At 39.4% G+C, this 26,195-nt stretch overlaps 1 protein-coding gene across 3 annotated transcripts; it reads left to right on the forward strand.

Annotated features, from left to right (window-relative positions):
• Positions 1 to 2,553: 2,553 nt before the first annotated feature.
• Positions 2,554 to 26,195, forward strand: LOC128572350 (zinc finger protein 724-like). 3 transcript variants are annotated; one of them, XM_053572205.1, is made up of 4 exons: positions 2,554 to 2,697; positions 9,449 to 9,575; positions 10,810 to 10,905; positions 22,709 to 26,195. In XM_053572205.1, exons 1-4 carry the CDS (start codon positions 2,695 to 2,697, stop codon positions 24,751 to 24,753), a joined length of 2,271 nt encoding a protein of 756 aa, XP_053428180.1. In that variant the 5' UTR covers positions 2,554 to 2,694; the 3' UTR covers positions 24,754 to 26,195. The 3 variants fall into 3 exon arrangements, with proteins under 3 accessions (XP_053428180.1, XP_053428181.1, XP_053428182.1); XM_053572206.1 differs by lacking the exon at positions 10,810 to 10,905; XM_053572207.1 differs by lacking the exons at positions 2,554 to 2,697; positions 9,449 to 9,575; positions 10,810 to 10,905 and adding an exon at positions 12,204 to 12,240.

The raw sequence follows: 26,195 nt of genomic DNA on the forward strand, positions 1-26,195 counted from the left end.
TCTGTACTTCAAAGCCATAGTGTTCAAGACAGCATGGTACTGGCACAAAAACAGAGACATAGACACTTGGAATCGAATTGAAAACCAAGAAATGAAACTAACATCTTACAACCACCTAATCTTCCATAAACCAAACAAGAACATACCTTGGGGGAAAGACTCCCTATTCAATAAATGGTGTTGGGAGAACTGGATGTCTACATGTAAAAGACTGAAACTGGACCCACACCTTTCCCCACTCACAAAAATTGATTCAAGATGGATAAAGGACTTAAATTTAAGGCATCAAACAATAAAAATCCTCAAAGAAAGCATAGGAAAAACACTGAAGATATTGGCCTCGGGAAAGACTTCATGAACAAGACTGCCATGGCAATTGCAACAACAACAAAATAAACAAATGGGACTTCATTAAACTGAAAAGCTTCTGTACAGCTAAGGACACAATAACCAAAGCAAAGAGACAACCTACACAATGGGAAAGGATATTTGCATATTTTCAATCAGACAAAAGCTTGATAACTAGGATCTATAAAGAACTTAAATTAATCCACATGCAAAAAGCCAACAATCCAATATATCAATGGGCAAGTGACATGAATAGAACTTTCTCTAAAGATGACAGACGAATGACTAACAAACACATGAAAAAATGTTCATCATCTCTATATATTAGAGAAATGCAAATCAAAAGCACCCTGAGATACCATCTAACCCCAGTGAGAATGGCCCATATCACAAAATCTCAAAACCGCAGATGCTGGCGTGGATGTGGAGAGAAGGGAACACTTTTACACTGCTGGTGGGACTGCAAACTAGTACAACCTTTCTGGAAGGAAGTATGGAGAAACCTCAAAGCACTCAAGCTAGACCTCCCATTTGATCCTGCAATCCCATTACTGGAGGTTGCTGTGAGCTGTGATGCTATGACACTCTACTGAGGGCGACATCTTGAAACCCTATCTCAAGAAAAAAAACAAAAAACATAATCCCCCATGTGTAGACCAGCTTACCCAAAGCACTAATGTATACCGTTTCATTCCCACAGTTCCAAGAATTTGGTGTAGCAGGATTGTTAGGTAATTGCCCCAGAGAAATCTTCTCTGAAAATTCCAAACTTATGGCCTCCCCCTGCGGGCTCTTCCCACCAGAGCAGTAACTCCTTATTGGCTATTCAACCATACCATCACCATTCTAAGACTTTTCCCTAACCGACCTTATATATGGGTGCACTTTTCTTTTCTCTCTTTTTCCTCACTCCTCCTTGATGTTGTCCTGCAACATCCCCCCTTCCCCCCCACCGCCCCACCCTGCACCCCACCAATAAAGACCTTTCCTTGAAGCCTTGGTGGTCCATGAGATCTCTGCTGGTAGAGTGCATTCCCCCCTTTCAAGGATTGGCCACTATCACCTAAAGGCTTGGTGCCTTGTCAAAATAGTTATGAAACATTGTTTGTATAGTCTCCTGTGAGATCTGATTTAAATGAAATGCCACCATTTCCCCAACATTTTGTTTCCTTCTTGTCATCTATTAGATATTGTCTTCTCTTTTTCATCAAGTTAAGTGTTCCTTTGTTAGGTGGTAAGAGTACATTGGCCATCAATTCCTCAAAACACATAACAAAAAAAGTAATTCAATAATACCTTTTTATTCATCAAATACCAAAACAATAGTATTTTGGATAGATTGGATTAAATAAATAATTACATAGGTCAGTGCCGGTAGGTCAGTGGTTAGGGCGCCAGCCACATACACCCAGGCTAACAAGTTCGAACCCGTTGAGGCCTGCTAAACAACAATGACAACTACAACAAAAAATTAGCGGTCATTCTCGCAGGCACCTATAGTCCCAGCTACTAGAGAGGCTGAGGCAAAAGAATCACTTAAGCTCAACGGTCGGAGGTTGCTGTGAGCTGTGACGCCACAGCATTCTGCACAGGGCCACACAGTGAGACCTTCTCAAAAAAAAAAAATTATAATTACTTTTACCTACTTCTTTTCTTTTTTGTGACTACTTTAAAATTTGAAATGACAGAAGCGATTCACATTTTATTTCTATTGGACATTGCTTTCTTCTTAGAAGACTGCATCCCTTTTCAAAGCTCAAGCTGCCTTCTGAAAAGACAGGATTACAAGAAAATTAAAAAAAAAATCAACCTTTAAAATAATTGTTAATATGTTGTTTCCATTTGTGAAAAACATATTTGCAGTGTGTGTGCGCGTATGAGAGTACACATATGTATGTATATATAAATCAAATGTACAGAAAGGATATAATTTATATTCCATGTTAAATACAAATGTTGCCCAAGGAGTACAGCGTCCCAGAGCAGGTATAAAGCCCTGCCTGGGCAGAGCTGCAGCCTAGAAACTGTTAGCGTTCTGGCCTCATTCAGCCTCAGGTCTGGTCGTATTTCCTGTCAATCAAGACCAGAGGGGTGGGGCATGAGTCCCTATCCAATCAGGGATGCTCCAGTAGAAACCGTCCAACCAAAATGCACAACCGGGAAAAAGGCGGCAGCTTCCGGAACTGGCGTCGCTTTTGTCTCTTGTCCTGGGCCCTGAGCTGAGTTCCCTCTTCACTATTGCATCTTTTGGCCTTAGGTGTCTCAGCTGCAGCCTCTGCCCTCCTGTGACTTGCACGTACTGGGACATTTGTAGAGAGGACACCGGGACACCCCGGAAGCTGGGAAATGGTGAGTATATGGGATCAGGGGTAATGAGGGGGGAGGGCTGTGGTTGGAGACGGAAGTGGCTGTGGCGGGACCGCGCTATTTCGCTTTAGTTGGGGAGTCTAAAGACCAGAGTTTGTCACTGGCACCCCTTGGTGCTCAGACTCCTCCGGGCAAAGGTTGGGTTTCGGTAGGCTCTTCTTTATTGTAAGGAAATATTGCTTTGTAAAAACACCAAGTATGAAATCTGCAAGCATCACAAACGAGGGCTTTCTTTAATAGGGAGGAGCAAACAAGTTTTGAAAAAAAAGTGAGAGATGAGGGCAGAATGGAGGGTGGACAAATAATCTGCTATAGCAGAAAATGTTTCACCCTGAAGTCAGCCTGTTTTTAGGAGGGACATAAAGAGGGGTAACATGTTGAAGTCAGAATTGGCCAAAGTTGAGAATCCTGGGAAAAAGAAACTTTAGAAATATTTCATGAAGAAACATTTTGTCGTGACTCCTGAAGAAAGAACTTTTCAGCTGTTTATGAGCAGTAAATGGGAATTTGCAGAGCCTGTGCCTGCTGTTGTCATAGGAGAAACAGGGAGTATTACCTAAATCACAATGAGAAGGGTTGTTTTTTGCAGTGTGTTGTTCTTGAGAACACAGAGGGTGGGGAATTTCTTTAATCACATCTACTTACCAGGATGAGTTACACGCCCATTCATGTCCCACCACTTTCACTTGCCCTATACATGACTTTGGTCTACTTTATATGAAATTGCTGACTGTAAGTAATGTGTTTTGCTGAGTCCTGTGAGTAGGTGTATTAAATGATTATACTTGTGGAGGGATTTATTTGAGCTCCTGCTTCATAGGCAGTTGCTCAAAATCATCGAAGGGCCTGTGAGGTTTGCCCCTGGCATCTGCAGTGAGAGCAGTGTGGTGGGACTGAGCCTTGAACTTGTGAGATCTGTGTTAACTCTGAGTGGTGTCAAAATTCAATTTTGCAGATGGAGTTTGTATTGGAATATTGGTGGAATATTGTGCTGTAAACTGCATGTATTTAGTAGGAGAAGTGTTGTCAGAGAAAAACATTGTAGAGGTCTGGGCTAGAAGGAGATTCTAACTGTCCCAGAAAGGAAGGATGTGTTGTCCTGTATATATTGTAGTAACTGACCGGGCAAGAAGACCCCTAAAGGCCCCTAACTGTTTCAGCCTGAGTCCCGTCCATCTCAAACCCCCCTTATTAGTTTAATTCTGAGAACGGGATACAAGGAAGTTCCCTGAATTCCCAGGAACTCCTAGTAACAGGTAAAACAATGGGAAAACTTACCCCAACCCCATAGCAATAGCTAAACAATGTTAAAAAACGTACATAAGTAAAAGTAATAAATCACCTAGGTCATAAAGCAGGTGTAATAAATCACCATGTGATATACCTGAAGTTCTTCCAGGTGGCACATGAGTACAACAGTATGCTGTCACAGCACAAACTGGGTAGTGATTCCACATCTGCTCCTGGGTTGAGAGGGGACTGAGGTTTTGGAGGGCAGAAGCTCTGAGGTCAGATTTCTTCTACACCTTCTGCTGCCACTGTATGATGATACCCAGCATTTTAAGCACATGCACACTGGACAGTGATGTAGTCACAGCCCATCCAGGCAATGCTCCACCATCTGGAATCCAGCTCACAGCTCCTTTACTCTTACAGTGTCCCACCAAAACCCCACACCAGTGCCCAGAAGACTCCTGGATTCTCCCCACCGCAAGGTCCTGTATGTGTAGCAAAAACGCGACCCTTCATTACCTAGGCTTTTGTTTCACCCAATGATAACCCAATGATGGAACAGAAATAAGCGTCAGCATATCCCAGCCTGGGCTGTTAAGTGTAGCACTGGCACTCCAAAACAAGTGACTGAAGGAAAGATATATATATTTTATATATAAAGATAATATATATATATTTTTATATATAAACATATATATTTTATATATAAACATATATATATTTTATATATAAAAATAAATGAGTGGAAGTTTATTAAGACAAAGTTTGTAGACATTCCTAGAAAAAAAAAAAACTCACAAATCACAAATGTATCTTTGATTGTTCAGAAGGGGCATTTGGGAATTTTGGTACTTAAACATGACAAGGCATACCGAAGGAAAAGGAACTAGAGCCATGGGAACTGAAGTAAAGTGGTTTCTTTTGAAGCTTAGGAAATTTACATTTTGCATAGGATTATGTGAATGTCTGAACAAAAAAAGAGAGTGAAGGAAAAATCAATTAAGTAGATGTCCCTGGGTATGTAGAAGAATTGATCTTGTCTTTCTTCTATACCCAGGAAGATAAAGTTGTGGTAAACATTATTAGTATGTAATGAAGCAGATTTTAGTTTTGAGATCTAGACTTAGCTTGCAGATACAGAGATACATTTTTGTGTTTTTGCTTATGTGACCCCCGCAAGGAATGCCTTTATGAATCATCTTTGATGGTAGTGCTTTTAGAATCCTGAGAACTTTTATCTTTCCATGGGGGTCTTGATGATACGTATTAGTAACAACTATTCATTTGGAAGTGGGTCTTGAATGACTAATCCTTTGGGCTTCACCTTTGCTTTTGCATAAGGAGTTGTTCCTTAGATTTTTAGTTTCTTTTACAGCCTCACCCAATATTTCCACAAGCTCTACAGTTTGCTCACCCATGGGTCCATGTTAGCACCTGTCTTCTGATTATTTTCTTCCCCATCAATCCTCTTCAGGGTACACAGTGTGGCTTAAGTTACTTCTCTGGTAACTTAACTCTTGCCTCCTGAAATTATGCCATGAGTTCAAAAAGTGGCCCTACACCTGTCTGTTGCAAGAGTAAATACAAAATAGAAATAGCAGACTGAATACTCCATGGTGAATACGAAGAGAACAATTTTGTTCTCTTCCTTTTGCTTAAAGATTTTAATTTAGAATATTTTGGGTGTAAATGTTTTCTCTGCCTCTGAAATATATGTAAATAATTTTACCAGATAATAGACTTCAGTCTTTTTTTAAATTCAGGACTATGTTTCTCTAGGACCCAGGTATTATGATTTTGAATTATAAATAGTTGAAAAGATAGCAGCCTTTGCCAAAGTTTCTGATGTGGTGTAATACCTGTCTTTAGAAGGCACCTGGCTCCAAATCTTCCATCATGTAGATATAAACTTCCTTTCTTCTTCTGAATATCATCAACTAGCAAAAGCAAATGTGCTTTCCAATTATAAGGTGAATTTAGGGTGAACTATATAGGAGAAATGATGCCATTTTCCCTATGTATGGTGACTTTAGGGATGACTTTGAGGACAACTCTTGGATTTCTACAGAAATATCTTTGTAGGGCCACAGTCAGCCATTTTATCTCTGTCTTTCAATTATCCTAATATCTTTAGACCTAAAACTGACCCAGAGACTATGGGGCCCAGAAACTCAACTTGAATCACAGATGTACATTGAATACACCTGAGAATTTCCACTTTCTCATTTTTCTTTTTCCCTAATTCCCATGAATGTACAGAAGACACATAACCATGTTTCCAAGAAGTTCCAAATTCTGAATCCAGGTCCTGCCTCAGACACTGCTGCCTTCTCTAGCCTCTAGAAACTTTGAGGGGCCAGCAGACAATGCCAAGTTTAAAGATTGTGATTTTTTGTCTTCCTTGCAACAAGGATATTTATGTTCTTAAAAAAGTGTTGAGCAAAAGGGACTCTGTGCTATGTTTTCTTTCTCCAGCTGAGTGCTGCTCTAGTCTAGGAGGAGCGATACAAAAAATTGTTAAGCCACTTCATAGACCCACTTAAAACCTGTGAAATTCACAGTGCCCTGTAGCTCAGTGAGTTTGGCACCGGCCACATGCACCAAGGCTGGCAAGTTTGAACCTGGCCTGGGCCAGCTAAACAACAATGACAACTGCAACAACAACAACAGAAAAAATAGCCAGGAGTTGTGGCGGGTACTTGTAGTCTCAGGTACTTGGGAGGCTGAGGTGAGAGAATTGTTTAAGGCCAAGAGTTTGAGGTTGCTGTGAGCCGTGATGCTACTGCACTCTACTGAGGGCAACATAGTGAAACTCTGTCTCAAAAAACAAACAAACAAACAAACAAACCCCAAAAAACAGTTACATGAGATGGCAGACTGATGTTGCAAGGACCACCTCATGGTTCCTTAGCTGAGCAAAAGGTGATGAAAGGGGAAAGGAGCTTGGGAGAACTATGTGTAGGTCGTCCTGTCTTGTTGCAATGGTTTCTTGCCATCTGGCAGTCTGACTGACATCAGCTACACCACAACAAATGGTGGCTAACTGCTTAGCATTTTCCTTCGTGGGGAATTCTGCAATCTTAGTTCTATAGTTAATGGCCCAAAAAGAAAAATGAGAAAGTAGAGATTCTCAGGTGTACTCAATGTACAGAAATTCATAAGCAAGGACATACATAGCCATTATAATAAAAAAATGGTTACTGGCTTCAAGACAGAGTAACTTGTGGTCTTGCAGGATCACATACTTAGAGTGGCCAAGAATACCAAATGGTATTAAAGCCTGAGAAGCAATTCTTAGCTAAGTGGTTCTCTGCTCAGGCTTCCTGTTAGGGTTCCATGGCCAAGTTGACGAAGTCCCATCAACAGTGATTCTGCCTTCCCAAAGATTGTAATAGTCTCTGTTGTGAATCTATGTGGTTTTAATTGTCTCCATGTGATGCTTAGGTTAGGCTAGTGTCAAGAATGAGGGCTTCCAGATACCTTTATTTATTTATTCATTCATTTCTTTATTTCTTTCTTCATTTTTTGAGACAGAGTCTTACTATGTTGCCCTTGGTAGAGTGTCGTGGTGTCACAGCTCACAGCAACCTCAAACTCTGGGTTTAAGCGATTCTTTTGCCTTAGCCTCCCAGGTAGCTGGGAATTCAGGCACCCACCACAATCCCTGACTTTTTTTTTTTGTTGTTGCAGTTGTCATTGTTATTTAGCAGGCCCAGGCTAGGTTTCAACCCATCACCTTTGGTGTATGTGGCCGGCACCATAACATTGCTGTGGGTGCCAAGCCATCCAGTTGTATTTATGAAAGTTGAGTTTAGTCTTTTTTCCAGAAGAAGGTCACAGGGCCTGCTCATCTTGTGTTTAATATGGATAAGACAGCATGACCCACATTCCCATTGCCATAGTAGAAATTGTTGGCAGGGCAGGGTACCCAAGGTCAAGAAAGAAACTCACACTTTGCCCTATATTCAGAACCTCCTTGTTCCTGACTGTCTCCCCTGACAAAAAACAGGAGAGGGTCGATTTTTCTGTACTTCATCATCCTTCTTCCTGTGGATATTGTGGTAGCAGGCGAAGGCGTCAAACTGATGTTTTTAAAGGCATCTCGTACAGGTGCAGGTGTAATGTATCCAGATAATCTCACCTGAGAAGGAAAGAAAAAGGAAAAGAGAAAGAAATGATTGCTTCTCAGGTAAATGTGTCCCAGGTCCAGGGCTGTGCCCACTTCTTCTCCTGCAGTGTCATGTATTTAGAACTTGGAAAGTTTGCTTCTTTTTGCTTCTCTACTTACGATGTTCTTGCTTAATGAGTTTGTTTAAAATACTCTTTTGCCCTATTCTTCCAATACTCAAGAGGCTCTGAACACTTCTCCTCCCTTACGTACATAGCATATTTTTATTTCCATTGTCTCCATCCAGGCTTCTCATGTCCCCTGAAAAATTTTAACTGTAAATTTATGTTTTATAAATAAATAAATATATATGTATATACACACACACCTCATATACATATATATATATATATTATGTATTATAATACTGAAAATGTTTTCCTTGTGCCTATTTAAAATGGGAAAATGTGGATACCTAAGATTGCCATTGTGGACAAGTCTGCATTATATTTTAGAAAAGAAGGGGAATACGTGCTGTTTAGGTTCCATGTGGAAACTCCATCAGTTCTATGTAGAATAAGATGAAGTACATTGGGGTTACGAGTAATGGCTTACAGCCGTAATCCTAGCACTCTGGGATGCCATGGCAGGTGGATTGCCTGAGATCAGGAGTTCGAGTCCAGTCTGAGCAACTGCAAGACCCATCTATAAATAATCATCAGGTGTTATGGCAGGTGCCTATAGTCCCAGCTACTGGGGAGGCTGAGGCAAGAGAATCTCTTGATCCCAAGAATGTGAGGTTATTGTGAGGTATTATAGCACGGCACTCTACATAGGGTGACAAAGTGAGACTGTCTCAAGAAAAAAGAAGAAAAGATAAAGTGCACAACCTTTTAAAGAAGATGGCATTAACTACCTAAAGTAGTTGTTCAGTGATTAGGGCGCTGGCCACATGCACTGTGGCTGGTGGGTTGCAACCTGGCCTTGACCCTGCTAAACAAACAACAGCAAAAATAGTTGGGTATTGTGGAGGGCACCTGTTGTCCCAGCTAAAAGGGAGGCTGAGTCAAGAGAATGTCTTGAGTCCATGAGTGTGAGGTTGTTGTGAGATGTGACACCAGTGAGATTCTGTCCCCCCCCCAAAAAAAAGAAATATGTACAGCTTATAGTGTAACTTGGTGGCTTTGTTTTTTCACTGTAACCTAAAAAAGCACAGTATCTACACCGGAATTGTGGATGTTATCCCATTCTCTTTCCTCAGGGTTAGAGAGCTCATGAGGAAATATCTCTCTGCTATACTTATTACATAATACCATTCTGTCATGTAAGTCAAAAAATTTCTCACTCATTTATGTAAAAATTAAATCTTTTTTTTTTTTTTTTTTTTTTCAGGAACTGTTAACATTCAGAGATGTGTCTATAGAATTCTCTATGGATGAATGGGCCTGCCTGGACCCTGCTCAGCAGAATTTGTATCGGGATGTCATGTTAGAGACCTACAGACACCTGCTCTTCCTTGGTGAGGATAACTTACATACACAGTTCCAAATGTACACTAAGCATTTCATATTGCTTCTTTGTAAATGAGTTCTGTGGAATTTCTTCTTTGACTTGTTGTACTCGTGTGCCACCTGGAAGAAAAACTGGGACCCCACTTCAGGTATAAATCAGATGGTGATTTATTAGACCTACGCAGGGGACTATGGTGATTTATTACACCTACGCAGGTGGGTCACTGCCCTAAAGGGCAAACGGTGCCGAAGAGAAAAGCAGGCTGTCTTTTATACCATTTTTGTGCTGTGTTGGCAGGCAAGCTGGCGAGCATAGAAGCAGAACGTGGCTGGTTTGCTCAATGTGGGGTTACAGAGTTGGATCAGGGGGGCTACAGCATGGCGGTTAGCAATGGTACAAACTTAGCTTGGGAAACTAAGCTAAGTAAGCTTTCACCATTGTTTTACTTGTGGCTAGGAGTTTTTTGGGAACTTGGGGAACTTCCTTGTTCTGAAACCTAATTCTCTGAATTAACCCAAGGTGGGGTTTGAGATGTGCGGGGACTCAGGCTGAGACAGTTAGGGTCCTTTAGGGGTCCTTTTGCTGAGTATTACAGACTTTTAGTTTCAGATTGTTGTTTCTAAGGAAAACTTAAGTTCTTGGTATAGAAATGAAAAGACTTCATATGTTTATCTTGGCACTTATCTTAGCCTTCCTTGAGCGGATATATGTCCTTCACTGCAGTGATGGTAACTTCAAAAATTTAGAGGCTTAGAATTGTTGCCCATACCTTTAAGTCAAGTTTCTACCATCAAGTTCTATTTCAGTAGTACTGGGTAGTGGAGCATTTTAAATGATTTTTTTGTTTTGTTTTGTTTTTTGGGACAAAGTCTCACCATGTCACCCTCAGCAAAGTGTCGTGGCGTCACAGCTCACAGCAACCTCAAACTCTTGGGCTTAAGCGATTGTCTTGCTTTAGCCTCTAGAGTAGCTGGGACTACAGGGACCCCCCAACCCCCATTCCCAGCTGTTTTTCTGTTGCAGTTGCCATTGTTGTTTAGCAGGGTTGGGGCCAGGTTCAAACCCTCTTGCTTCAGTGTATGTGGCCGGTGCCCTCCCCACTGAGTTTCAGGTGCCGCCAAAACCTCTACTTTTAGATTATTCTTTTAGGATCTCTAAAATGTTCTGTTCTCTGCTTTAGAAAGGTACATGGTAATTGGAGAAGCCCAACAAGAGTCATATCATTTTTTCTAATAAAACAGGGCTTGCTGTCTCTAAGCCAGACCTCATCACCTGTCTGGAGCAAAGCAAAGAACCCTGGAAGATGAAGACACACCAGACAGTAGTCAAGCACCCAGGTAGGTTGGACTGAATGGAGCAGATAACACAGATAACACAGAGTTCAAGGAGAAAACCAAACAATACAATGTGATTAAGGAAGCTCAGCTTCATTGGAAATGATTTCTGAGAAGCCTGGGTTTATTTCTTTTGTTCTTACATAAGGGCACCTCTGTTCTGCTTTTCATTTCTTATGTTTATTTTCTCATTGAGACAAAGTTTCACTGCATTGCTTTCAGACTCATGTGCCATGGCATCAGCTAGCACAGGGCAATGTTAACCATTGTGGTTCAAGAGATTTTTGGATCTCCGCCTCTCAAGTACCTGAGAATACAGGTTTCTCTACAAGGCCTGACTAATGTCTTTACTGTTTTTTAGTAGAATCAGAGTCCTTCTTTTGCTCAGGCTTATTTCAAACTCCGAAACTCAAGTACCTTGGCCTCTTAATAGTGCTAGGTTTACATGTGTTAGCCAGCTTGCCTGGCCCTATTCTCCTTTTTAAATTTTTTAATTTGTGTTTTTTTTTCTTTTTTGAGACAGAGTTTCACTATCTCACCCTGAGTAGAGGGACATTGTGTCTTAGCTCGTAGCAACCTTGAACTCATGGACTCAAGCAATCCTCTTGCCTCAGCCTCTCAAGTAGCTGGGACTACTGATTCCTGCCACAGTGATCGACTATTTTTTTTTTTTTTTAAAGAGACCTGGTTTTGCTCTTCCTCAGATTAGACTCCTACTGGTGAGCTCAAGCAATCCACCTGCCTTGCCCTCCCAGAGTGCTAGGATTATAGGTGCCTGACCTTTTCATTTAAATTTTATATATTGTTTTGACATAGAGTCTCACTTTGTCACCCTCAGTAGGGTGCTGTGGTGTCACAGCTCACAGCAACCTCAAACTCTTGGGCTCAAGTGATTCTTTTGCCTCAGCCTCCAAAGTAGCTGGGACTACAGGCACCCACCACAATGCCTAGCTATTTTGTTGTTGTTGTTGTAGTTATCACTGTTGTTTGGCAGGCCCAGGCTGGGTTCAAACCCACCAGCCCCTGGTGTATGTGACTAACATCCTAAGCACTGAGCAATGGGCCCCAAGCCTCTTTTCAATTTTTAGAAGGAGTTTAGTTTTTAGTGATGTTGTCTCTAGTTTACAATGAGAACAAAGAACTTTATGGCTTACACAGGACTGCAAAATCTGACTGGTGTTTGATTGCTTTTGAGGACCTAAAAGTTTTATGTATTTTTGAGGATCTCTGAAATTTTTTTTTTTTTTTTAATTTTCTTGAATCTAGGCATGGTGTCTCACTTCTACAGTCCTAGCACTCTTGGAGGAAGAGGTGGGACAATCATTTGAGCCCAGGAATGTAAGAGAAGCCTGAACAAGAGTGGAATCCTTTCACTACTAAAAAAAGTTAATAATGACTAAGCATTGTGGTGGTTGCCTGTAGTTGCAGCTACTTGGGGGGCAGAGGCAAGAGGATTACTTGAACCTAAGAATTAAGTTTGGTGTGAATTAGGCTGATGGTGATGGCACTTTACCCTCGGCAGTAGAACGAAACTGTGCCTCAAAACAATTTTTTGTCTTCAACCTTCTATTAAGAATGTGATAGTGAGCAGTTGATATTAATATTTGGTGCAGCAGTCTCAGGACACCGCAAATAGATGGCATATGTCTTCTGTTGATTCAATGAATGTTTCAAATAAGATAGCTCAGTAAGTATAGTCAGTAAATTTTATCAGAACACTTAAGAATCTCCCCCCAATATAAGAAAATCTCGTGTTATTTAACTTCAACATTTTGTTTTTATATGAACTGTGATAAGTAGTTTAATTTTTATATGCTCTAATTTCTCATCTTTAATATAGTTAAAGGTATCTACTGTCTACATTTATTACCTATGCTATGTGTTGGGGAGTTACAGTATTCCTGAGCATGTATTAAACTCTCTCTTGTTAGAAAAGCATTTTTTTGAGACAGTATCTCTCTCTATTACCCTGGAATTGAGTTGCGTGGCATTGTTGATCACAGCAACCTCAAACTCTTGGGTACAAGTGATCTTCTCTTCCCAGCCTCCCCAGTAGGTGGGACTACAGGCACCTGCTACAGTGCTACTTGGCACCTGGCTAGTTTTCCTATTTTTAGCAGAGAAGGAGTTTTGTTTGTTCTCAAACTGGTGTCAAATGCTTGAGCTCAGGTGATCCACCTGCCTTGGCCTCCTAAAGTATTAAGATTACAGGTGTGAGCTACCATGCCTATCATAAATAACTCTTATTTTATAATTATCTCTTGCTTAGGATATGCTTATCAGGACTGTATTATTCATACACACACACACACACACACACACACAGAGAAGAACTTTTATAAGTTGACCACTCAAGGGATGGTAAAAATCTTGTATATAAGTAATATATGCATATAAACAATCACCTACAACATATGTAGGTGATTAGCATAAGGACCTTGGCCTAGTGTACTGATATGTACATGTGGTGCATGCCCAGTCTGTGTACATTAGGTCAACATGAAGAGGTGGTCAATGTGGATATTCTAGTGTCTGTATATACATATATGTACACACAAATAGATATGTAAACATATATACACACACAGAAAAGTGCCAGGGTCTGCAGGCCTGTCTCTATGGTCATGAGTGTGCATCTCCCTCCAGGTCTCTGGATGAGTAGGACTCCTCCCAGATCATAGCTGGGAGAAGTTGGCGATGCCCTCATAATCACTTCAGAATTCTCAGTGGGACAAATTTATTTTTAATGTTCATTCTGAGTATGATGTAATATTTCATTGTGATTTTGGTTTGCATTTCGTCAATAGTTAAGTAATTTTGAGCACCCTTTCAAATGCTTTTTGGCCATTTATATAATGTTCTTTGAAAAATGTCAGTTCAATCCTTTGCCAAGTTTTTTTTTTTGAGACAGAGTTTCCTTTTGCCACCCTCAGTAGAGCTCTATGGCATCATAGCTCACAGCAACCTCAAACTTCTGGGCTTAAGCAATTCTCTTGCTGCAGTCTCCCGAGTAGCTGGGACTACAGGCACCCATCACAGTGTCCTGCTTGTCCAGCTATTTTTAGAGACTGGGTCTCTCTCTTGCTCAGGCTGGTCTTGAAGCAGTGAGCTCAGACAGTCCACCCACATCGGCTTCCCACAGTGCTGGGATTTCAGGCATTAGTCACCATGCCTGACCTTCCTTTGCGAATTTTTAAATCAAGGTATTCATTATTTGCTGTTGTGTTTTAAGAGTTGTTTATATGCATATATTACTTATATACATATGTATTCTGAGTATTATCTCCTAGTATACATCTGATTTACAAATATTTTCACTTACTTCTAAGATGAGCTTTTGACTGTAGTGAATTTTTTCTTTGATATGTGGAAATGGTACAATTTGATGAAATCTCACTGTTCTGTTTTTTGGTTTTTGTTTTTGTTTCTTTTTGAGAAAGAGTCTCACTATCTCACCCTCAATAGAATGCTGGGGTGTTCCAGCTCAGAGCAACTGAAATCTCTTGGGCTTAAATGATTCCCTTGCCTCAGCCTCCCAAGTAGCTGGGACTAAAGGCTATTTTTTTGTTGTAGTTGTTATTGTTGTTTGCTAGGCCCAGGCCAGATCTGAACGTGCCAGCCCAGTATATGTGCTACAGGCACCTGAGCTACAGGCACCAAGACTGTTCTGTTTTTTGTTGCTTATGCATTTATTGTCATATCAGAAAAAAAATAGAGCCAATATGAATGTCATGATCTAGTTTCCTATTTGTCCCTCTTAACAGTTTTAGTAGTTGTATTTCTTGTTATACATATTTAATCTATTTAAAATTTTTTTGTAAGTGATGCAAGATATGAATTTATGTCTCTTTTGTTATGTAAATATGAAGTTTTCCTCTCCTTTCTTCTTTTCTCTTCTCTTTTCTTTTTCTTTTTTAAGGAAAATTCTCACTTTGTCACCCTCAGTCAAGTGCCCTTGCTCACAGCAACATCATAGTCTTGGGCAAGTCAAATGCCTGAGCCTCCCAAATAGCTGCCAATACAGGCACCCACCACGGCCCCTGGCTATTTTTAGAGATGGGGTCTCCCTCTAGCTCAGGCTGGTCTAGAACCTGTGAGCTGAGGCAGTCTTCCCCCCTCAGCCTCCCAAAGTGCTGGGATTACAGGCGTGAGCCACCGTACCTGCCCTCACATTGTTCCTTGAGGAAACTCTTCTCCATTGTTTGTTCATGACCACCTTATGATAGATACATAAGAAATTATCTGTGGTCACCCTATCATTTTCCATCATGTACTTACCTGTCTTTGTGCCAGTACCACATTGGTTTTATTTTTGTAGCTCTGCAATATATTTTGAAATCCTGACATTTGTTGTGTTTTTTTTTTTTTTTACATTTGTTTAATAATTATATGATTGTCTATTTATTTTTGCTTTTCTTGAGACAGAGTCTCACTTGGTTGACCTCCTTAGTGTGCTCTGGCTCACAGCAACCTCAGACTCTTGGGCTCATGTGATTCTCTTGCCTCAGCCTCTCAAGTAGTCAAGTAGCTGGGACTACAGGCACCCGCCATAAAACCCAGCTATTTCTTAGAGAGGAGATCTCACTCTTGCTCAGGCTCATCTCAAACTCTCCAGAGCTCAAGCAATCTACTGGCTTCATCCTCCAAGAGTGGTAGGATTATAGCCTTGAGCCACTGTGGTCAGCCATATTTTGCTACTTTTGACTAGAGAGTTCTGTCATGATAATTATGTCTAAGTAATACACAGTGTTCAAGTTGTCTGTTTTCTTATTAATCTTCTTTTTCTTTTTCTTTTCCTTTCTTTTTTTAAAGACAGAGTCTCACTTTATCACCCTGGGTAGAGTGCCATGGTGTCACGGATCACAGCAACCTCCAGCTCTTGGGCTTAGGCGAGTCTGTTTTTTTTTTTGAGACCAAGCCTCAAGCTGTCGCCCTGGGTAGAGTGCCGTGGCGTCACAGCTCACAGCAACCTCGAACTCCTGGGCTTAAGCGATTCTCTTGCCTCAGCCTCCCAAGTAGCTGGGACTACAGGCACCTGCCACAAGGCCTGGGTACTTTTTGGTTGCAGTCGTCATTGTTGTTTGGCAGGTCCTGGCTGGATTCGAACCTGTCACCTCTGGTGTATGTGGCTGGCGCCTTAGCCGCTTCAGCTACAGGTGCCAAGCCATTAGGCAATTTTCTTGCCTCAGCCTCCCATGTAGCTGGGACTACAAGCACCCCCCACAATGCCCAGCTATTTTTTTTTGCAGTTTGGCAGGGGCTGGGTTCAAACATGCCCCCCTCCATGTATGGGGCCCGCGACCTACTAATTGAGCCACAGGCACCTATTAATCTTTTTCTAATCTTTCAATTGATTATGAAAACAGTATTTTAGGTAAGGGTATATGGCACACCTCTTGGGTGATGGACACAACTACAAGTGCAACTTTACCTAACAAGTGCAAACATTGTAACCTAATTGTTTGTACCCTCTTATTATTCTGAAATTTTAAAAAAGGGAAAAAAAGTTGGGTATTAAATTAAAAATGACCATGTTCTATTTATTCTTTTACTTCTATCACAATTTATTTCATATATTTGGAAGCAATGATGTTATATATATGATTTAGTTTATTGCATCAAATAGTAGCTTTTTCAGCTATTATCACTTTGCTTAAGATATGTACTATAATACACGTAAATAAGATGGAAGTCTCAATTCTACAAGATGTATAATATAATATACCTAAATGAGGTTTGTGAGTATATATAGATAGTGAGGATTCTAGGTAAAGGGGCTTCTTTTATTACTACATTTTTCTCCTGGCTGTTTAGGCCACAAGTGTATACTGTCTCATAGAATTGTAGCTACTCCACCAACTTTCAGTTACTATTTACTAGGCATATGGTTGTTTGGTCTTTTCTGCTATTTTAGTCCTGAAATCTATAAGGAGTCTTCTCTAGAACTAATATTGTAGAAACTCATTTATTATAAGTCTATTCAGCTATATCATCTTTTTAGATTAATGAGTTAATTACATTAAATATAAATGAATTAAAGTTACTATTACTTTATTTCTTCTAGATATGTTATCCTCATTTGTTTTCTTGCTACCTTCATTTCTGTTTTATTGATTTTTGTAATTAATTAGTCTGATTTCTTTCTTAGTTTACTTTACATGAATTGTATAGACATATTCTTTCTGAACACCTTGAAGAATGGAAATTATAAAAAGTTCTTAAAGACATAAGAATATAATTCAGTCTAATATCAAGCTAACTTCAATTGAATGCAAAAATTATAACTCTTTATATTCTTTAGTTTATGTGTATATATATATATATATATATATTTTTTTTTTTTTTTCCTATCACAGAGTCTCACTCTGTGTCCTTGAGTGGAGTGCTGTGGCATCATCATAGCTCTCAGCAACCTCAAAGCCTTGGACTCAAGAGATCCTCCTTCTTCAGCCTCTCCAATAGATGGAAGTATAAGCACTCACCACAATGCCTGGCTAGTTTTTGTGTTTGTTTTGTTTTGTTTTTTGAGACAGAGTCTCACTATGTCGCCCTCGGTAGAGTGCTGTGGCATCACAGCTCACAGCAACCTCCAACTCTTGGGCTTAAGTGATTCCCTTGCCTCAGTCTCCCAAGTACCTGGGACCACAGGCACCTGCCACGACGCCTGGCTATTTTTTGGTTGTAGTTGTCATTGTTTGGCAGGCCTCAGCTGGGTTTGAATCCACCAGCTCTGGTGTATGTGGCTATGTGGCTGGTGCCCTAGCCGCTGAGGTATAGGCGCCAAACCTTTGGTATTTTTTTTGTGTGTGTGTTTTTTTTTGAGACAGAATCTCACTTTTGTCACCCTTGGTAGAGTGCGGTGGCATCATAACTCACAGCCACCTCCAACTCTTGGGCTTAAGTGATTCTCTTGCCTCAGCCTCCCAAGTAGCTAGGACTATAGGTGCCCACCACAACACCCACTTATTTTTAGAGACAGGGTGTCAGTCTGGCTTAGGCTGGTATCCAACCTCTGAGCTTAGGCCATCCACAAGCTTCAGTCTTTAAGATTGCTAGGATTACAGGAATGAGCGACCTTGCCCAGCCCTGTTTTTAGCAGAGATGGGGGATCTCACTTTTGTCAGGCTGGTCTTGAACTTCTGAGCTCAAGCATTCTACCCTCCTCAGCCTCCCAGAGTGCTTTGACTACAGGCATTATCTGCCATATCCAGCCTTTACTTTGTTATAGATCTGGCAAATTATATCATTTTATATTGTGCATGTGTTAATAGGTACATGATTTATAAAAGCCTAATTAGATAATTAATATGCAGCCCATATTTGTTATAACAATTGGTTTTGTATGATTTAGTTTATTGCATCAAATAGCTTTTTCATCTTCTGTTATCAACTTTTAACTTAATGACGTTATTTGTTTCTAATTATTCATTTCATACACCAATTTCACACCATTTCTTACAATATCCACGTTTTGCTTTATTTGCAAAACTTTGCAGAATGTAACCTTTTCTTTGCTTCTGAAAGCTGAATTACAGCCTTTCTCTTTTGTGTAAGGACAGCACCAATATATTAATCACATTAAAATGATGTTTTTCTAGTGTTAAGCACCAATACTTAATGTTTTCTTATCAAAGCTTTTTATCAATGATTTTCATGTGTTTAAAATGTTCTTGTCCTAACTATATTAAAGATTCAGAATTTGCACTTCTCATGGATGTACAGTTATCCTTGTAAATGGCAGTTATGGCCTGGGCGTGGTGGCTCATGACTGTAATCCTAGCACTCTGGGAGTGGAGGTGTGTGGATCACATGAGTTCAGAAATTCTAGACCAGCCTAAACAAGAGTGATACCTCATCCCTGCTAACAAAATAGAAAAATGGGGTGGGTGCCAGTAGTCTGAGTTACTGGGGATTCTGGGGCAAAAGCATCTCCTAGGCTCAGTAGTTTGAGGTTGCTGTGAACTGTGATGCCACAGTGCTCTAGCCTGGGACAACAGAATGAGACTGTCTCAGAAAAAAAATGATTGCTATTTACATTACTTTAGTAATGTAACATGTCTTTTTAGAATTTTGTGGGTTAAATTTTCCTTTAATTTTGTTTTGTATTTTATATAGTTCTTTTTACTTTTTTGAAATATGTCTCCTCACCACACTCAACTTCTTTAAGTTTTAGCTATGCAGCATGTTCCAAAATTTGCCATATGTACACATGTAGGGAAAATAGGAAATTGTAATGAAATGTACCATTATTTACAAAATATTACATAATTTTACAAAATATTTCTCTAAGTGTTGATATAGAAATATTAAAAATTCAATATATCATATGAGTTTCTTATCTGTATCCTTTTGGGATACTTTGTACATTTTGTGTAACAACATTCAGCTCTGTATACTTGAAAACATTGAGAAGAAAAGTTAAATGTAACTCAACTCTATGCCTATTGGTAATTTCATTTTCTTTGTGTTTGTTTCCCTATACGTTACTCATAATTTGGTTTATAAATAGTATATTTTCTCGTGGTTGCTGGGCCGTTTGACTTTTTTTTTTTTTTTATAGACAGAGTCTCACTTATGTCACCCTTGGTAGAGTACCATGGCATCACAGTTCACAGGCACATCAAACTCCTGGGATTAAGTAATTCTGTTGCCTCAGCCTCCCAGTAGCTGAGACTACAGGTACCTGCCACACTGGCCGGCTATTTTTTGTTTTAGTTGTTATTGTTGATAACTGGCCTGGACCCAATTTGAACCCAACAGACTTGATATACCTGGACCCGATTTGAACCCAACAGACTTGGTATACTTGGTATACATAGTGCTGCGACCACTATGCTACGGGCACTGAACCCATCTGATTTTTTTGTGTGTCATTGTTTTGTGTAGTAACATGCTGTGATTCTTATTATTTGAGTGTGTGTCTATAGCTATTTTTATGGTAGTTATCAAGGCAATTACACATTTTTTAATATATTGCAAACTAGCAACAACTAATTTTTTTTCAAAAATTCTCCTATCAACTTATTGGTGTCACCAATTTCATATGGTTACATTGAACACCTGTACCCATTAACACAGGTTTCCTGTTAAGATTCTGTTTTCAGGGCTCAGCGCCTGTAGCTCAAGCAGCTAGGGCGCCAGCCACATACACCGGAGCTGGCAGGTTCGAATCCAGCCTGGCCTGGCAAACAACAATGACAACTACAACCAAAAAAATAGTCGGGTGTTGTGGTGGGTCCCAGCTGTGGTCCCAGCTACTTGGGAGGCTGAGGCAAGAGAATCGCTTAAGCACAAGAGTTGGAGGTTGCTGTAAGCTCTGACACCAGGGCACTCTACCCGGGGTGACAGCTTGACACTCTGTCTCAAAAAAAAAAAAAGATTCTGTCTTTGGTTTTGGCGCCCATAGCTCAGTGGTTAGGGTGACAGCCAGATACATTGGGGCTGGCAAATTCCAACCTAGCCTGGGCTTGCTAAAAACAACAATGACAACTACAACAAAAAAAGGGCATTGTGGTGGGTGCCTATAGTCCCAGCTTCTTGGGAGACAAGGGAAAGAGAATCGCTTAAGTCCAAGAGTTGGAGGTTGCTGTGGGCTTTAATCCCACTGCACTCTAGCCAGGGTGACATAAAAAAGATTATGTTTCTGTCTTTAAAGCATGATTAAAAGTGTTGACTGCACTATTATTAGAAAAATACAGAATTTTACTTCAGTGTACTTAGTTATTGTGTTCAGATTTACTTACTTTTAGCATTTAGCATTGTTCTCTAGCATACTATCATTTTCACTGAAAGGGGCTTCCTTTGACATTTCTTGTTTGGCAGTTTTCATTATTCATTTATCTTGATAAATGTTTATTTTTTCTTCATTTTCAAGGAAAGTTTTGCTGGATATAGTGTATGTGTTCTGAAATTTTTGTTCTTTCAGCACTTTGACTTTGACTATATCATCCGACTCTTTTTTGATCCAGAAGGTGTGTGTCGATAAATCCAGTAGTAATCTCAGAAGAGCGAGCTTAGAGATGACACACCTGTTCCTTTTATGGCTTTTAAGATTCTCTTGTGTGTCCTTCAAATCTTTGATCTACATGTGTCTTTTTCTGGGTCTCTTGTCTCCTAACTGAAGTGTGGTGAGCTTCTTGATACTCTGTTTCTTTTTTCTTAACTTTGAAAATTTTCTTAACTTTGAAAATCTGAATTCTTCAATTCATATTTCTTATTTTTTTAAAGATTTTATTTTTTTCTTTAATTTTTCTTTCAATTGTCTTAGTTTGAATTTTTTAATTTTCTTTTTTTTTCCTATTATTTATTTATTTTTTGAGACAGAGTCTCACTTTGTGGCCCTGGGTAGAGAGCTGTACAGCAACATCCATCTCCTAGGCTTAAGCAATTCTCTTGCCTCAGCCTCCAAGGATCTAGGACTACAAGCACCCATCACAATGCCCCGCTTTTTTTTGTAGAGACGAGAGGCTCAGGCTGGTCTTGAACCTCTGAGGTTAGGGCAATCCACCGGCCTCGGCCTCCCAGAGTGCTAGGATTATAGGCGGTGAGCCACCATGCCCAGCCTAAAGCTTTTATTTCTTGTTGATATCTCCATTTTGTGATTTTACTTAGTTGTTTGTATCTTTCCCATTTCACACATTTACCATCCTTAAGATAAAATTCTTAGGTAATTTAGACATCTTTGTTTTTCATGGTTGATTCCATATTATTTATTTTGTTTCTTTGGGTTATGTTACCTTAATGTTTTGTACAGGTTGGCATATTTCACTGATTTTTGAGGATCAAAAAAAGTACCTTTCAAAAATCCATAATATGGCTTTATCTTACAGGATTCTGACAAATTGTAGTGAAGACTTGAGGAACTTCATATACATTCTGAAAATGTTTTGCCTATGGAATTGTATGGATATTTTTTAGCTGAAGCATTTTTGCCACATTTCCTCCTAAGAGCTTGTAATTGCGTCTAGACCTGAATGTGTCTCTTGTATTGGAGTCTCTGGTGCTATAACTATATTTTACCTTTTGTTTCAGCACCTCCAGTCTGTTTTATAAACTATAGTACCATGCCCTTTAGCACTGTCACTCACGGGAGACATAACCTATCTTTAGAAAAGTCCTGAAAAGCCAGTAGAATTAATGCAGGTGTCACTATTTTTGTTTTGAGGATAAAGTTTACTTTTGTATGCACCATGCTGTTTTCAGATGGGAAAATGTCTGTGGTCCTTAAGTAGAACAGCTTTTCTTATTTTTTTCCTTATTTTATTTTATATAATTATGTATTTCTGAGACACAGTTTCTGTTACCCTGGATAGAGTACTGTGGTATCATAGTTAACAGCAGCTTCAATTACCTGGGTTCAAGAGATAGCTCTTGCCTCAGCTTCCCGAGTTCTTGGGACTGTAGGTGTCTGGAACATTCCCAAATAATGTTTTCTATTTTTGGTATAGACAGGGTTTCACTGTGGCTCAGAATGTAGTCCAAGGCCTATGTTTAAGCAATCCACCCACTCAAACTCCCAGAGTGCTAGGTTTACAAACACGAACCACTGCACCCGGCCTGTATATGTCTCTTCACATTGTGCTCACCTGGTGGGCTAAAAATTCTTATCTGGATTTTATAATTCCCAAAATGCAGTATATATTTCTTACATATACATATGTCAAAAATTATTAGGACATGTGTGCTGTACTATGACTTCTTGCTACCGTACTTAGCATAATTTTACAGAAACAATTTGTGATGTATATTTATTCAATTGAGATGAAAACTCACTGGCATAACTTTGTATTTTTTACATTTGTTTCAGTTACATCTAATCATTCTACCCAGGATAATTCACAAGTGCTGGGCACAAACATTTTATTACCAAGGATGATCCTGAGAAGATATCAAAACGATGGCCCTGAGAGTTTAAACTCAATAAAATACTGGGATCGGGTGTATGAGTGTAAGCAGCAGAAAGTATGTTACGATGGTCTGGATGAATATTTAACAACTATGCATGGTGAAATCTACCAATGCAGTAAAGGTCTCAAGGTTTTGAGAAAATTATCAAGTATAAATAAACATAAGATGATATATACTGAGGAGAAAACTTTTGACTGTAAAAACCATGGGAAAGCCTTAAACCTATGCTCCAACTTTGGTAAACATAAGATAAGTCATTTTGTGGAAAAGCAGTACAAATATAAAGAATGTTGCAAAGTCTTGAAATCTTGCTCAAGCTTATCTAAGCACAGGGGACTTCATACTGGAGAGAAAATCTACCATTGTGAAAATGATGACAAATGTCTTAGCCAGAGCTCAAAATATTCTAACCATGAGACAATTTATAATGGAGAGAAACCCTACAAATGTGAAGAATGTGGAAAAGTCTTTAATGATTCCTCAACACTTTCTGTACATAAAAGAATTCATTCTGGAGAGAAACCCTACAAATGTGAAGAATGTGGCAAAGCCTTTAACCGGTCCTCAACCCTTTCTATACATAAAAGAATTCATTCTGGAGAGAAACCCTACAAATGTGAAGAATGTGGAAAAGCCTTTAACTGCTACTCACACCTTTCTGTACATAAAAGAATTCATTCTGGAGAGAAACCCTACAAATGTGAAGAATGTGGCAAAGCCTTTAACCGGTACTCAACCCTTTCTGTACATAAAAGAATTCATTCTGGAGAGAAACCCTACAAATGTGAAGAATGTGGAAAAGCCTTTAACTATTCCTCAACCCTTTCTGTACATAAAAGAATTCATTCTGGAGAGAAACCCTACAAATGTGAAGAATGTGGCAAAGCCTTTAACCGATCCTCAACCCTTTCTGTACATAAAAGAATTCATTCTGGAGAGAAACCCTACAAATGTGAAGAATGTGGAAAAGCCTTTAACTATTCCTCAACCCTTTCTGTACATAAAAGAATTCATTCTGGGGAGAAACCCTACAAATGTGAAGAATGTGGCAAAGCTTTTAACTGCTACTCACACCTTTCTGTACATAAAAGAATTCATTCTGGGGAGAAACCCTACAAATGTGAAGTATGCAGCAAAGCCTTTAACCATTACTCACACTTTTCTGTACATAAAAGAATTCATTTTGGAGAGAAATCCTACAAATGGGAAGAATGTGGAAAAGTCTTTAACGATTCCTCAACCCTTTCTGTACATACAAGAGTTCATCCTGGAGAGAAACCCTACAAATGTGAAGTATGTGGCAAAGCCTTTAACCATTACTCACAGCTTTCTGTACATAAAAGAATTCATTCTGGAGAGAAACCCTACAAATGTGAAGAATGTGGAAAAGCCTTTAAGCATTACTCAACCCTTTCTGTACATAAAAGAATTCATTCTGGAGAGAAACCCTACAAATGTGAAGAATGTGGCAAAGCCTTTAAGCAGTACTCACACCTTTCTGTACATAAAAGAATTCATTCGGGAGAGAAACCCTACAAATGTGAAGAATGTGGAAAAGCCTTTAACGATTCCTCAACCTTTTCTGTACATAAAAGAATTCATTCTGGGGAGAAACCCTACAAATGTGAGGAATGTGGCAAAGCCTTTAACTGCTACTCACACCTTTCTGTACATAAAAGAATTCATTCTGGGGAGAAACCCTACAAATGTGAACAATGTGGCAAAGCCTTTAACGATTCTTCAACCTTCTCTGTACATAAAAGAATTCATTCTGGAGAGAAACCCTACAAATGTGAAGAATGTGGCAAAGCCTTTAAGCAGTACTCACACCTTTCTGTACATAAAAGAATTCATTCTGGGGAGAAACCCTACAATGTGAAGAATGTGGAAAAGCGTTTAGGCATTACTCAACCCTCTCTGCACACTTTAGTAAAAATAAGATAAGTCATTTTGTGCCTTTAATCAGTAGTCTACCCTTTTTGTACATAAAGGAATTCATTCTGGGGAAAAACCCTGTAAATTTAGAATGTGGAAAAGCCTTTTATTGTTACTCAGTCTTTCTACACATAAAAGAATTCATTCTGGGGAGAAACAGTATGAATGGCAACAATGTGGCAAATTCTTTAACCAGTACTCACACTTTTCTGTACATAAAAAAATTCATTCTGGAGGGAAACGTTACAAATATGAATAGTGTGGCAAGCCCTTTAACTCAGAGTCAAACCAGCCTGTACATTAAAAAAGAGAGAGATAACATTGAAACCCTAGAAATATGAAGAATGTGGCAGTACCATACTTGGTGTTCATAACTTATGAAGCTTATAGGAATTTACACTGGAGAGAAATCCTACAACTGTGAACGGTGTGGTGATGCACTTAACCAGAGCTCAAACCTTACTACACGTAAGAAAATGCATATTGGAGAGAAATCTTACAAATGAGAATAGTATGGCAAACCTTTTAAGTGATTCTTGGTCCTTACATAAGAGAAATCATGTCAGAGAAAAATCACAATATGATGGTGTGTGAAAGCTTTATGCCAGTAATCATGGTTTTCTGTACACAGTAGAATTCATTTTGAACAGAAGGCTATATATGTGAAGAAGGTGATAAGTGTTTATCTTCTGCTCAAATCATTCTTCATATGAAATTTATGACAGAGAAAACCCCTACAAGTAAAGAGTGTTGAATCCTATAACCAGGATTCACACATTTCAGTACAGAACAGAATTCATAGAGATACTCTATATGCATGAAGAATATGACAGTGTCTTTAAATATTTCTCCTACTTTTCTAATCATTCATATGGAAGAAATTCTCTACAAGTGTCAATGATGTCTTAAAGTTGTGTTTCTCCTGTTTATTAGGGCTAGGGACAGACAGGGGCAGATGATTCTAGGGCATCCCTTGTCCATAATAAGAAGGAACAAAATTACCACAGTGGGCTGCCAAGAAAGAAAAGCATTTCAGGAAGGCTTTCAAAAACTGATGTTTGCTGTACAAAAATGACTCTCAGAGGTAGAGAGGCCCCCATTGTGGAGATATGGCCAAGGCCACAAAAACTTACCCTTGTAGCATGTGTACAAGTAAGGTGACAATAGCCTCAAGGACATTTTCATAAACACAGTAAAATTTTCAAAATTTACAAATACAACTTCTGGAAATTGCTTTACAGGGATAGAAATGGGAGGACTCTCCATTCGGGAATTCTTCCCCCTTTCCAGTAAAAATAGTAAATACATTATCCCCACCACCACTGAACATAGATTTGGAAAATTATCATGAAGGGGTAAAATCTCACTAACCCAGGGTTTCTCCACTTGATAAGGTAGATGTCTTCCTTCTCTGGAGTGTACTGTGCTTTAATAAACTTTGACCTTTTGCT

The sequence above is a fragment of the Nycticebus coucang genome, chromosome 20 (genome assembly GCF_027406575.1).
Source record: "Nycticebus coucang isolate mNycCou1 chromosome 20, mNycCou1.pri, whole genome shotgun sequence".
NCBI lineage: Eukaryota > Metazoa > Chordata > Mammalia > Primates > Lorisidae > Nycticebus > Nycticebus coucang.

Excerpts from the sequence above, each read along its gene's own strand:
- LOC128572350 (XM_053572205.1), top strand. Across the intron at positions 9,576-10,809 it reads CAGACACCTGCTCTTCCTTG|GGCTTGCTGTCTCTAAGCCA; the intron begins GTGAGGATAACT and ends CTAATAAAACAG. Across the intron at positions 10,906-22,708 it reads GACAGTAGTCAAGCACCCAG|TTACATCTAATCATTCTACC; the intron begins GTAGGTTGGACT and ends CATTTGTTTCAG.